General features: G+C 35.8%; 1 protein-coding gene across 1 annotated transcript in view; it reads left to right on the forward strand.

Annotated features, from left to right (window-relative positions):
- The window catches only part of LOC104162375 (vacuolar protein sorting-associated protein 13B-like), a gene marked incomplete at its 3' end in the record, with an annotated part of 153,263 nt that overhangs the window by 105,670 nt on the left and 32,479 nt on the right, over positions 1-15,114 (forward strand). The window contains exon 16 of the mRNA XM_009701093.1: positions 1,542-1,726. Coding sequence (XP_009699395.1) covers positions 1,542-1,726 — 185 coding nt within the window. The remainder of the gene's footprint in view (positions 1-1,541; positions 1,727-15,114) is intronic.

Consider the following 15,114-nt stretch of genomic DNA (forward strand, 5'->3'; position numbering starts at 1 on the left):
AGCAAAATATTTTGCTATTCTATTTCTTCTAGATGATAATGATCATGGGTCTGAGAAGTGATGATGTGCTGCTTTTCTTCACAGTTTTCTTGGTGAAGGGTCAGTCTCCTAATGAGGTGCAGAATGTACAAGGAAGTCTACTTCCTATCCCCAGAATTTTGTGTCATTTTATGCTGCTACAGACTTTAGAGTTTGAACATCAGGAATGGCCTGTTTCTGAATTCATGGAGCTTCCCGCAGAGTCTACTGCTAGTGTGATCTCACGTATGTTTAGGTCATTTGGCTGCAAGCATTCTCGTGTGGAGCCAGATAGGAGATGCAGTGTATCGTGACAGTTCCTTGGAAGGTTTTGATTTTGTTGATCTAAAGAGCCATTCAGTCTCTGCAAGGGAATGTCTTTACATTTTCAGTCCCTTGAATATTTTGGTAAAGGATGCTTTTTTTCCTGAGCTAAAGGACTGTGTGAGCAGCTTCAGCAGCTTTCCCTCATCTGAGGTTCTGATTCTCAGTGGAACATTAACCTAATATTGTTAACTTTCATGTGGCTTCAGGCTTATCCCTGAAAATCTTCTCATGGAGGAGATTCTCCAAAATGAGAATGAGCTAATCTGTGCATCAGTGATTATTATATTTTGGGGACGCTAGAAAAAATAATGTGATGGAGCAGGAGGTGATTAGGGCAAGAATAATAAAGTTGTAAATATGCTGCAGGAAAAGGCTCCAAAAAGAGAATATTAAAGAACCTTTGCAGTTTTCATTGAATGTAGTAAATCAATCTGTTGCTTAATTTCAGGTAATAGTGTATATATTAGGAAGAAAAAGTAACTTACTAACTTTGCTATAGTTATGGTAGAGCCTTCTTGTTGATAGTGGACTATATTGTCACCTAAGAATTTATTTCCAAACAGAATGTTCTTTACCTTGCACTGCCCTTCTTATGCCTGTCACTGCCTGTTCCTCCTCCCTAATTGTATGGTAAAAGGCATTGAAAAAATATTAGAATCACTTAATGACCTCTATGTCAGCCAGATATGGAATATGAGAAGAAATATGGAATGTGGAACTCTTTGTATTTTGTTGTATGGATCTGTGTTTTTGGATCACTGGACATATACAATTTAGTGATTCACTGCAAGCTTTTAAATAAAATTTTTTCAGAAAAGTCAATATTTGAACAGTTTTCTTCTGTGTTTTTAATAACTGCACAATTTTATGAGTAGCTCTTATTTTGGTGGGAGCCCTTGGAATTGCTTTTATTAAATATTTTAAGACCAAGAGATAATTAGATAAAAATATATAATTTTTCCTCTTATGTTTTGGAGGGAGATATAAAGTTAAATCATGTAACAGAAGTCCTATTTAGGGTGAATTTCAGTATAAGTAGAATCAGCTCTTACAAGAAGAAATTTCAACAGGCACACAGCTCCAACATTACAAACTAACTGCTTATAGTCTGGTATTCTGTGACTAAGTTTTTAAATTGTTATTTTTATGCACTAAACTAATGATTTTCCTTTTTTTCCTCTCAATATTTTAAACAGGACCAAGCGAGCTCATGTCCCACTAACAGAATGCATATTTGAGCTTCCTAATTTGACAGTTCAAGCAACTAGAGCTCAAACCCTTCTTCTTCAAACTGTTTATCAGAGCTGGTGTCATCCTGTTGGAAATGTCAGTTCGGTGGTGGTAAATGAAGCTCTACTGAATGAGGTTTTCCAAACTTCAGGTAAATATGTGATGCTTTTGGTTAAGTATTTGTTATGGTACAGAGAGCTGCTAGTGAATATGCATACAACTGTATCCTTTAAATCCAGGTTTTTACTTATAGTAGTTAACAGACAGAATGTGTTCTGTGTGTATATGGGTATTTATAGCTTATGCTTAAAATCCAGGATGTAAGCTAAGCCACCAAACTTCACTCCTTGGCACCAATTTCTGGATGCATTTAATTTTCTCATACAGGATAATTTTTCCATGCTTCCCTCATCTGAAACATCCACCCTTGCTACCTTATATGGTGCAACGTTGTAACTTAAGATCATTCAGAGGTGAAGCTGGATTATTAAGGGCTTTATTAATCAATGGCATTTATTGAATTTTTTTTTAAAAGACTGCATATGTTTCTCATCCAGTTTCATAAATAAATGTTACTTAACTGTTGTGAAACTGCTGAAGATACGCAAGTTTCAATGATGATGCTGTAAATAATAAATTTGGTTACCTGTCATCCTTTTGCAAAACAAGCATGGATTTGGGGATTAAATTAAGGATTTGCTCAGTTTATAGAAGAGACCACAGTCTTCAAGTGCATAAAGGTCATCCAGAAGAAGATAGCTTATTTTTTCATTATATTTCTATGCAGGCTAGAATAATTTAGACTCACTTTTGTTTAGACCCATTATTGTTTATCTGTTGTGGATCAACACATAACAATAATTGAGATCTTTTGGAATCTCCATTGTTACCAGTCTTGGAGAATGTGTTAGGAGAATGATTCTGATGTAGTAAATCATGATTTAGAATCATAGAATCATTTAGGTTGGAAAGGACCTTTAAGATCATCAAGTCCAACCATAAACCTATCACAGCCAAGTCCACCACAAACTTGAAGCAGAATGGTAGATTAGATTACCACTGAAAGTCTTTATCAGTCCTGTTTTTCTCAGTTCTATTTTCCTTTTTCAGCCCTTTTGTTTTTAAAGTAAAATCCATGTTGATCTGATGGTGCAAAAGAACTGTTGTATTTTCAGGTGTGTAACCTTGCAATAACCGTTTTAAGTGTTTAGTTTTTCCTTCTTTCCCAAAAGTCACTGATTCTTTTAATTTGTTGATTCTGTGGGGGTCGCCTAAGAATGAGACTGTGGGGTTTTATTTTCAAGTACTGGTACTTCTAAAGGTAGCAGGTCTACAATCCACATCTCAGAGAAATGTGAAAATACAGTCATTTGATCCTTTCAGATGGTTTTAGGGTTGTTTGCACAATTCCAAACTAACCTGTTCCATCATTTAACACGTTTTAGTCCTTTGGTTCAATGAACTGTGATACAACTGTGCTAACAATATATCTGCAGAATAGAAATCTGGAGCACACATTTTAAGTACTTACAATAAAGTAAATGAACAGTATAGTACACTTGTTTTGATCTTCTGTTGTTCGTGGCTTAATGCTTGACCTGGTAAATTTTATACTTCCGTAGCTGTACTTTGCATTAACTAGATGAAGGCAGCTTTGAGTTCAAGGCTATGAAATGATTGCTGTCTACCCTTTTGTCCTAATTCTTGGCTTGACTGATTCTGTAAGTCTACTGCCTTTTGTTGGACTACCTTTGTGTAAAATTTAGTATCATACCTTGTTGAAAATCATCTTGTACTTAATGTCAGCTTCCACATACTTTAACAGTAACATGTATGTGTGTAAGCTTCTGAAAAAACCTGACTAATTGCACAGGGAAGTTCGAATTTCAGCTTTTTTTTTCCCTTCCCCCCTAGTGAAGTAATTGTGAGGATAATGTAGTCACCAGGAAACTTTTCAGTAAACAAGGCACATCCGTTAATCACTGATACTTTTACTAACATTCAGCTTAGTTTCTCCAACATAAAACAACAGCTGATGTATATTCCTTGGGAGCCCTTGATTTGTGTACCTGTCTACCGTTGTGTACCCCTGTGCTCCTCTGAGCTTGTGCAGATTGGCCTTTGATGGACTGATGGCTCTTGTGGTGGGCCTGGGAGTAGCCGGGCAGGGTATTATTTGGGCTCCCCCCCCCGTCGTTGTCTCTCTGAGCATCTCTGTGGGTGTACAGATGAGCTTTTATTGTATAACACAGAATTGGTTTGGTTAGAAGAGACCTCTGGAATCATCGAGTCCAACCTTTGCCCTAACACCACCATGTCAACTAGACCATGGCACTGAGTGCCAGGTCCAGTCTTTTCTTAAACACCTCCAGGGATGGTGATTCCGCCACCTCTCTGGGCAGCCCATTCCAATGCCTAACAACCTTTTCTGTGAAGAAATGCCTCCTCATTTCTAGTCTGAGCTTCCCCTGGTGCAGTTTCAGACTATGCCCTCTTGTCCTGTCACTGGTTGCCTGGGAGAAGAGACGAACCCCCACCTGGCTATAACCTCCTTTCAGGTAGTTGTAGAGACCGATCAGGTCTCCCCTCAGCCTCCTCTTCTCCAGACTAAACAACCCTGGTTCCCTCAGCTGCTCCTCATAAGGCCTAACATCTAACAGAAATAACAGCCTTTTTGTCAATGGTATTGTGTTTTCCATCTAATCAGAGCTCATTTTTATCCATATGCAGAAGTAGTACAAAAGTACTTCAAGAAAATAGCTTTCCATCCTTGTGGTGTTGTGGATTACTTGTTTCTTTGATCAATTTTGTATAAATAATACAAGTACAAACACACTTGCTTTATTTTCTTTCATAGCTGTTTCCCATTGTTCCTTGGCTTTTTCTGATTTTTTTTGTTTCTATGAAATTGTAGTGTTCTTGCAGGAAAAATTAACAATACAATTAAAAGATCTCCTTACCTTCACTTTATCCTATTTCCCAGGGGATCTCTTTCTTGAAATTCATTGCTTTCATTCTACTGATACAAGATTCATAAACTGTGTGTTTCGTAAGTACTGTTGCCCAAATTATCTTCTACTTTTACAATTTCAAACTTCTAACAGCTACTTCTAACTAATTAGAAGTACAGCAGGGCAAACTGCTGTGTCTGTCTAGATTCTTAGCCCCTTGTTAAATAGCGATAAAAAGCCCTGTCCAGATGTGACATTATTCTCAGAAAAGGACTTACATAGTTTATCTTCCTATATTTAATAGTCTGCTGTTATCCAGAGATTTCCAACACATCTGCCTGCCTACAGTCTGTATCACAAGATTTTGCACATTCCTGAAACACAGTACACCACCATGCTTTTTTGTCCTTTGTGAACAAACTGTGCCCTCCTACAGAAATGTTCTAGTTATGTGTTACCCTTCCAGATCTGTTCTGCCAATTTTGAAAATATACTGAGTCTTATGAATTTTTCTTCTGTAGTTTACTAGTTCACATAGTTAGTCTCAAATGTGTTTGCCATTTGTTTTCATAGCCTACACCTTTGTCAACTGCCTATGTCTGTATCACCACTTTTTGTGTGGTGATTGAAGAGTCTTATTGGGCTGAAACAATTGTTTCTGAGCTCAGGTCTTTATTGAAGCTTTGTGCCAGTTGCTTTTTGTGAGCAAGTGATGTACCTCCATAACATACTGATTCAGTATTACTTGAACTCAAAAGTGGTATCACAAGCCTTTGTATCATCTCAGCATAGATCTTTTTTTAGCAGGGATTATAGTCCCTAGTTGTATGCTTTTTCCAATGCAGCCACCTCCTCCAATTTTAAAACTGTGTCACTGAAACTGTACTTATAATATGGGCTAAGACATGCTGTAGTGAAAGAACTACAGATGAATTAGGGGAAAAAAGAAAGAAAAAGTGGAAAGGAAGGAAAAAGGGAGAAAGAGGGTCAGCTAATGAAAATGGAAGAGAGATGCAGGGGGAGACAAAGCAAGGAGAAGCAGGTAGGAAGAATTGATGTCGAAAAGCAGTAAAAGTCAAGAAAGCTGAAATTAAATAGGAAGACAAGTACACATGTGTGAGTTGCAGGAGGAGGAGAGAACATCAGAGAAGAACACATGAGTATTGGCCCTTTGACATGCTCTGGAGAGTCTCGCAAGGTATAAAGGCCTCTTTGGGAAAGTGTTTACTGTGTAACTGCTGAAAGACTTTCTCTGGATGTAGTTTAAAAAGGGAGCTCTGCATTGTGTATTTCCACAAACATAGGAAAAGAATTTATAGCTAGTTTCTGGGGTTCTGTCCTGCGGTTTCATCTGGAGCAGAAATGCTTTTCTGCTCCAAAACTTCCTTCAAAACTAATTTAGGCTGAAGGTGGTGTAGGGATTCAGAATAAACTCTCCAGCTCTTTCCTGTATAAATTCTTGTTGGGAATAGACTAATGGAATACCAGGAAGGGAAAATTGCTTGAAGACCAACACTCTTATGTCTCCCACCTACCTTCCCCCCCTTGTTCTCCAGAAACTTTTTTCTTCTAAGAGAAAAACACTTTCCTCAAGTATTTCACAATTTGTTGGTTATTAGACTTGCTGTCTTCATCAGATAATCCAAGAGTTTCTCTTTTGATCAACTTGTCCAAAGGGAAGCTACCTGAAAAAATAAGTTTCGAAGTCTCAAAAGCAAGTTGTGTGTGTTTGGTTTCTGACAGAATTTAAAAATGAGGTGCATGTACTACTTTTAAAATGTGCATTTGTCATACATATTATTAAGTTCTGTTATCTCAAAATTACCAGTAAAAAGAAGTGTATGGTACTGTGACTAGCTGATTGAGCTTGGAACTTGTGGAAGACAGGTAAAATGAGTATTTCAAGAAGGATATATGTTTTTTACATGAGATATTTATTGTAAATATGTTTAAATGTTATGCCTTCCTTAGCCTGAAATTATTTAAGTCTGCTAAGAGCAGATTTTTAATTATAACTGATTCAGAATTCAAAGATACCAGTAGTGGCTTAATGGGATTTTTGAAAGCACCTAACTCCCTTCATTGCAGTGACACCTTAGCACTTTTGTAATTCATACTTTTAAATGCCTACTTGGCAAAGGTTCCTTTCAAATGTCTACTGGTATTTTTAGGGTTCAGAGAAGCCAAGACAATTAAAAAATTCAAGATAAATATAAGTAATGAAACTTATTACTTGAATGAATAGGCTTTATAAGTAATTAAAATTTTATAGGTAATTAAAAATTACCAGAAGGAGTCATACTGCCTAAAATAGTAGTTGTGCAAGAACAAAAAGAATAGAAAATTAAAAATAGTAGATGGGAATACAAAGTGACAAAATGCAAAATTAGAAATGGATAAATAAAACAGCTGCAAACAACTGTTTGCTTTTTTTTTGTGGGTCAAGAAAAAGGCATTATTAACTTTTTGATAATGCATTACAGCTAAAATAGAAAAAAAAGAACAAAAGCAGTCTTCAACTCACATGTAGCTCTTTAGAAATCTATGTTTCTGACTTGGTTTTATTTTATAATCCTTTTGATGTACAAGCACAACAGTACATTATGTGTCAGTTAACTAGTATGTTAGTTCTTATGCTTGCGCGTGCTTGTGAAACATCCAGTTTTTGCATTTCATCTGCTATAAATGTGGAAACAAACATGAATCTCAAATGCATCACGCTTTCTATGTTTTTGCAAGTAGATGTATGGATGTTAATAGAATTATTTTACAATGATTATTGTACAATTTTTTTTTACAAAAATAAGTGTACAAAATAACAAAATTTTAGAAAAATAGTGCCAGTTAAGATCTTTCAAAGGTTGAGCCTAATTAATCCTGTGGAATAATTTTAGTGTGTATTTTTGCATTATTTGTTAGTAGGTACCTGAAGCACTTGGTTTCTAACCATTTCAGCCTGCCAAGAAAACATATACACAGTCACACATGGCTTTAGTTTACTCTGGAAAACTGGAACTTGCTACCACTTTTTCCTTGTCCTATTCAGGTAGTTCATTATTTTGTTGACAGTTCGGTTCCATTAATCTGGTATTTTGGGGAAAATTGCTTGCAGACCTTACATTTCTCTATTGAAGGTGATCAAATAGGCATTTGAATCCCTCATGTAAATGATGTCTTAAAGTTAAAATAAAATCTACTTTCCAGAAAGTAACTGTAAAACTATTTTATGCAAGATTTCATGTGGGATACCTTAATGGTTGAATAATAAATTTTACCTCATAAAAATGAAATTCAATAATACAGTAGCTTTCTCAGCGCAGTAGCATCTGGTTGAATCTCATGAGAGCCAATATTTTCCAACTCATTAGGATCATGTCGTTCTGTATGTCGTCAACATTGACTTAGCCAAGCTACCTTTACTTACATAACCGCCAAACTATTAAATAGGTCTCTTGTGGAGTGAAGTCAAATATTCCTCTTATTTTGCTTTTGCCTTGGAAGAAGAGAAGAAAATGTACATACTGTAACATTTAAACATCTGGTCTAAACCACATCAGGGTAACACTGAGGAAAGTAACAGGATTCAGTATTCTTCCCAGGTGTACATATAAAAAAGGGTTGTGGAGCTGCTGCATAGTTCTTTTAACCACTTAGGAAAAAGACTGAAATAAGTGACTTACCTTTCTAGTACCCCTGTTTTTAAAACTACTTTTTCCCTCTTACCTGCTCCCCTGCCACCAAACCCCAAAACCCAGCAAAAGCCCAGCATTTCGAAGTTTAGTGGTAATGCAGGTTGTTAAGCTCTAATCACTTCCTTGCAACATACGTGGAACAAACAGAGATTAAATGCCAATAATGTGACCAGTTTTGGCGTTCATTTTGAGGAGTATGATTTAAACTTTCTGTTTAAAATCAAAGTGTAAGAGTGTATTTTCTTAAGTAATTGCTTGGGAGTGGCAGGACACAGCTGTATGAAACTTGCACAGTATAAACAATTTACTATCTTGCGTGGGTGACTGTACCCACATGTGTCCTATTCCTTCGTGTAGGCTTCTGAATGCAATGTGCAAATAGTAATATTTTTATACATTATACATTTCTGGGAAGGTCTGGTAGATTATCAGCTCTAATTTCAGATGGAAACGAAAGTGTAGATAAGCAACCTAAGCACAATTTGTTCTATATCTTAATTATTTGAGCTTAATATAGTTGTGTATAATCTTTTATTTCCCCTTATTGTAGACATTTTCAGTGATATTCTTAAGTTTTGAACTAACTTACACTGAACATGGGATAGGTGGGACATTTTATCACTTCAATGTGTAATCCGTGGGGTTTAGCTTGTTGAGTATCTTCTTAATAAATCCTCTGCCTGAAGCAATGATTCTGTAGTGGCCTGAAATGAGGAACTAACATATGAAGTGTGCAGGTAAACCAGTAATTATAATTGCCTTTTAATTTTTTCTGGTCTAAATAATATACACTAGTAAGCTTTCAAATTGAAAAATACAACATTTTGATGAAAGAATGGTGGTAGGCATACTTAAGGCATTCATACAAGCTTGACTCTGATCTGTAACGTTGTGCTAAAGAATCCAATGTACTTAAAAATCCACTTGAGACTTAAAATATCTGTTCTGATCAAAGTGAATGTATACATAGTATCAACAGCACAAAGAGAAAAAGAAAAGCTAAAAAAAAAATCGATAGGTTGTGAAAGGAATACATATATACATGAAATCTCTAGACCCACATAAATGTGTATAAGCTTCTGAAGTTGAATTGTGTTTCAGAATTGCAGGAGAGCTCAATTCAGTGTGTATGTTGAAATTAACAGCGAACTCTTGTTGGGTATGTTGGTGGGCTACCAAAAACAAGACACCTAAGCTTGGCACTATAAATAATGCCCTTCCTCCAGAGTCTGTAGTTTATTTGCACAAATAGCAATGGAAGCTGTGACTGAGAGCACCTGTTTTGTTTGTTCAGGTGTTAGCTTTATGTTATTTCTTGTTCTATTATGAAAGGTGTGTTTGGACAGCAGGGAGGTAGGCTGCCTTTTGGCTTTGTTCTAGCTGCCATGTACTGCATCAGGTGAAAAACTCTACAGGGAGGTTGGGGTGGTGGCTTCTTTTCTAAGAGCAATAGAGTATGTTGAGACTAAGCTACTGGAATTCGTTGTTACGACAAGAAGACTAGGAAGAACCTAAGTCATGAATCTGCTGCATAATGGGAACTGGAAAATTTCTGAGAAAAGATTGGAGCAGACACAAGAGAATGCTTCAGAGAGAACAGAAGGAAAGATTCTTTTTTAGGGGAGGACCCAGAGAAGTTCTTATCAAATTGAGAGTTAACCAGGAAGCCATCAGTGGTTGCTGATATAAGAATAAAACATGAATGAGAAGGCCATGGTGGTTTTTTGGTGCGTGTGTTTTAAGAAAAGGTGCATGTAGAGGTCCTGTAACAGAAGTATTGGCCCCAGTCATGCTGCCATTTACTGAACAGTGCTTTTCAGAAGAGCAAAAGGAAACTGTTTCTTTGCCCCCTGGCAAAAAAATAATAGGGTTGTCAGAAAATTCAAGTTAGAAGGAACTGCAGGAAGTCTCTAGTCTGATCTTGTGCTACAGTCATGGTCAGTTATGAAATCAGACCAAGTTCCTTTAGGGCTTTATCCAGTCAGGCCTTGAAAACCTCCAAGGGTAAGAACGCCCTACCTCTGTGTACAACCTGTACCACTGCTTGATTGTCCTCATGGGGAGGAAACTTTTCTTCCTATCCAGGCAAAACCTTTCCTGTTTCAATATATGACCATTGTCTTTCATGCTGCTACTGTGCACTGTGGTGAAGAACCTAGCTGCGTCTTCATCACAACCTTCTTTTACATACTAGAAGGCTGCTAACATGTCAAATGTATTACTGCTGTTTTTCACCTTTTAAACATTAAAGTAAAACTATAACTCAAGAGTCCTAGCTAGTGCTAAAACTCAGCCGTGATGCCTCTGGAATCTGTTTCCTGTTCTAATTATCATGCCGAGTAGACTTAACCTGAGCATTGATGCTATCAGTACATACAAACTCAGTCACACTGTTGTCTGATTAATAAGTGTACTAAAGTATGATATTGACTACTTCCAGCTCAGACCATCACTCTGTGATAGTTTGACAGTTGTGGAAATTTCAGAACTCAGTATTTCTCCTTTTCCCCTTCAGATTAAAGAATCCTAGTTTGTAGGATATTAGACCAGTTTATATAGTGAGATATTCCAAGAGGGAAATGAAAATGCATATGGGTAACAAAACACAAAGAAATGATCAGTAGTTTATGTCTACTAATTGTATAATCTTTTCTGTTTATCATTTTGTGGGACCTTCTTTCATCTTAAAATGTAAACAAAGCTGTTGTGAGCTGCTAAAACTGCCTGTTAGAGGGTTTTGTTAACAAGTGTCATTTCTCAGGCTTCAGTAGTTGCTATTTAAAAACCTTAAACGTGTACTATCTCATTATGTAGTGCTGTTTCAAAATGCCACTGTTGGAGTGAACATAAAACAAACAGATAACTCCCATAAACAAATAATAGTAGACCCTTAAGTTAGATTGTAAAACTGAGGTATAATATTTTCATACACACAGTCTTCCCCCTTCTGATGATTCTGTACCGTTCAGGTGGATGCCCTGCACATGCATTAAAATAATCTGTCAGCTATGAGATTTCATCCAGTTACAGTTTAGTATGAGAGTCCCTTTCTGTGTCATTCATCTCACTGTAATACATCCAAGTATTCTATTTTTTCTCCATTTGGGTAAATAAAGGTGTTAAAATTTCTGTGTGGACATGGTTGAAAAATGTGTGGGGATCTTCCCCACTTTTGTCAGCTGCAAGTGCCAAGAATTGTAAGCATTAAAAAAGAGCACAAAGGTAGTGACTAAATTAGGTATTTAACCCTTCTCCAAATTGCTGTAGGTCCAGAAGAACATGTTCCATGTAGATTGTCACTTACAGATGTTACAGTGTCACTGAAGATCATTTATTGGAAAAACAAAACCCACTATCCTCAGGTTTATGGGTTTATGTATGTAAAAAGAAAAAAAGGTAACAAGAAAAGATTGTATCGTGTCACTCTTACACATTTCATTCAGTCTGAGTGAAATAGTTTGTTCAGTTTGTAATGCTGTGCAGGGCAGGAGTTTTGTTTGAGTAACAACATGGGATTTTTTTTTTTGCTGTTGTAGGGTTAAAGTTAATGAAAATGCTTTGGGATCCTGAAACAACCTGGATCTCTTTAAAAGAAATTGGAACATCTTACAGCATATCTTCCTCCTTCTTAATCAGAATGAGAAATTTTGAAATTTGGAAAGTAGCAGACTAGTTAGAGGTTTTGATCTTGATGAGGCAAGAAGTATTGGCAAGGAAATTTTGAATGGAATAAATTATTAGGGAATGTGAATGAAATGAAATGAAAAAACAGTAAGTACAGAATTGAAGTTCCTATGAGGAACTTCTTGTAGTAGAATTATGTTTGCTGTAGTAGTAATCTTTACTGTAGGGGAAAAAAAACCCCAGGCATAATCGGAAGTAGATAGGTTTAAGAATAAACACCTTTATAAACTATTAAAAATTGTAGAAGCATGTTTTCTGTTTGCAAACTTGCAATATTGAAGGCTGATCTTAAATAGTGAATTCACATAATGTATGTAGTCTTAATCAAATAAAAGTTGCACTAAGTTGAAATCATGTGACTGATTCCAAGTATTGGACTGCTGATTAAAACTTATTCTAATGGTGCCTACAATACTAATAGTTTACAAAATATAGTATGCTCTAAAATTACTTTTATGTAATGAACTCTAGTGAATAGTATAGAAAACTACTTTCTATTTGTGGGGGCATTTTGGTTCTTGTGACGTAGTGAGATAATAAATAACGATGGTATTCTTGCCGTAGAAAGACACCAGAGTATTATGTACTGCAATAGCAACTGCTAGTCTGATGCCCCACATAATTTATTGTTATATTAAATCAGGCTTTTTAAAAAGTTACATATATTTTGATTATTTTAAACCTAGAGATTATAGATCCAAATCCCCTTTTGCAATTGCATGTATATTCAAGAAAAAGATACTCTTCTCCAGGAATATATCTTGTGGGAGAGTTGTTAAGCTGTTGAAATGCAGGCTGTATGAGGAGTGATTATTGTGACCCTTGCAGTAAAGAATAATGTTTTTCCGACATGTCTAGTAGGCCTCATAGTCATAGAATAAAATTAATGAAAGGTACATGAAATAAGGTAATAGTAAGTAACAAAGTGTATTTTTACTGGAAAATACTAACCTACAATTAGAGCAGCGCTGTGACTATGAATTATATAGGTTAGTATTATACCTCTAAAGGTGAGCAGTTCTTTTGGAGAAAAATTCTACGAATGGTAGAAATACACAGTAACATAAAAAGGTAGTAACAATAAGGCAGACAAAGTTAGTGAAATGTTAGATTCCTAGGAAACTATAGTAAGCAAGAAAATTTTTAAATTAACATTTTACAATTTTGCTTTTGCTTTTGGATGTGAATTACTGAGGAATAATGAAGAAAGGGAGGTGTTGTGTTACCGTATTATTTAACGGTATCCAGTGAATGTTCCTTCTGTTTGTGTGAAGTGTAACAGGAAAATTAAATATGGCACAACAGATGTAACTGCTTTGATCTTGCTTTGAAGTGTTGTACTATTGTAGGAAAGTATTTCTTACTTTGCAGCATTGTTGCAGGGTTCTTTTTTATGAATAAAGATACACATCACACTATGAGATATATTAATTAAAAGCTCGTATTCTAAGGAGGTGTCAGCGTTCCATGTATAACAACTCTTGAATTTTGGGAGCTTTGTCTTAGGCAAAATAAGAACTCCTACATCTGCTTAACATCCTCCAAAACGTACTTTGAAACCAGAGCTGCTGTCGATTCAGATAATCAGAGCTATTTCCAGAAACACCTTTGTTTTAGTTGGAGATCATCTAAAGCATAGTCCCCAGTCTGAGCTTAGTTTCTTTCTGTTACGATTATATCATAATTTTTTACCTTTTTTTTTTGTTCTGAGGGCAACATGGTAAATAAATGCACATATTATGCCTCCTTATGCTGCTTTCTCCTGTCTTTATACCCTGGCTGTGTTGCTGCATCTCATTCATGATCTTTTCCACCTTTTACTGTTTTTTTTTGTTGGATCCTGGGATTTTTGACCCTTTTCTTCTTTATTAGACTTCTTTGTTCTGATCTTTTTCCTTTATCCTTTTGATTGGACTGATGGATTGTCAACGGTTGGACTTGATGATTTTAAAAGTCTTTTCCAACCTAAATGATTCTATGATTCTATGATTTTCTTCTTTTTCTACTTTTCTTTAATAAACAGCAGGGGATCTGATCAGTTAGGTATGGAGGGGTAAAATTGTCTCTTACATCATAGCTTCAAATGTTGTTTTTCTTGTTAAAGATACTTTTTCTGAACTGGAGATTTTTGTAACCATTTTTTTCCCCTCAGTTATTGTAGGGCACGGGGAGTGACTATGTGGAAAATAGAGAAATTAAGAGGAAATGCAGATGTTGGGTAGTGGTGTAAAAATATTTTAAATCTAGAATGATGCAAAGGGCTTTTTGAAGTATTCCAGTCATTTTTCAAATTTTCCAATGTAAGATATTGATGTCTTTTTTTTTTAACCTACTTTTGGAAGAAAAGCTTCATTGCTCTTAGGGATCTGATCTTCTTAAGAAAGTACATTTAGTTCTTTTTCATATGAATTGTTGCCTTAGTGGGAGTATATTGTAGTCTGACTCTGTTTTCTGAGAGAACTTAATACTGGATGATTCGGAGGAAGATGCAAGAATTCCAACATTATAGAAGCTAGTGATATATCCTTGCACCTCTGCAGAGGCTTTGAATTCCCTTCTTATGTTAGATCTCTTGTTTTCACCTGACTTGTATGACATACCACAGCTGGATACAGCAATTTTGTTATGTCAGCTAGTTTATTCTTGTATTAGTTAGCATGTTTTTATTCTCCTATATGTAATCTCAGATTTGTGATGTAGCCAAGTCACCTTAAACTAGATATTTTAGTAATTGAAATTACTAGAGAAAAGTTTCTAAAGAAAAGTAATAACAAATACTAATAAAATAGTCACATGCTTTACTACAAGCTCATCAAGAAGAGTTTCTGTGCTGAATTAAAGAGCTGTCCCAACTTACTATTTTAGGAAGTCAATCAGTCCTTGAGATTTCCATTTTCGTCTGTCTTCTGGAATGTTTTTCTTATCTTTTTACTATCTTCTCAAAGAAAATCTTTCTTGCAAAATTCCTTCTCTGGTATCCATATATCAGCCTATTTAGTGTGAGCTCAGTGGATTATACTCAGAAGCGATCTGGTGTCTTTTGGTTTCAGCTTAGATAGCAAAAAAAAAAAAAAAATCCTCCAAATGTGGTTGTACCCCGCTGTTTGATAACTGGGTCCATTCAACTTTCTGACTTTGTATTTTCTGATATTTTGGCTGTTGAAGGATTGTTTTAAATTCTGTTGCTCCTCTTTAACATATATACCAACATA

The sequence above is a fragment of the Cariama cristata genome, unplaced genomic scaffold (assembly GCF_000690535.1).
Source record: "Cariama cristata isolate BGI_N322 unplaced genomic scaffold, ASM69053v1 scaffold6670, whole genome shotgun sequence".
In the NCBI taxonomy this organism is placed as follows: Eukaryota; Metazoa; Chordata; class Aves; order Cariamiformes; family Cariamidae; genus Cariama; species Cariama cristata.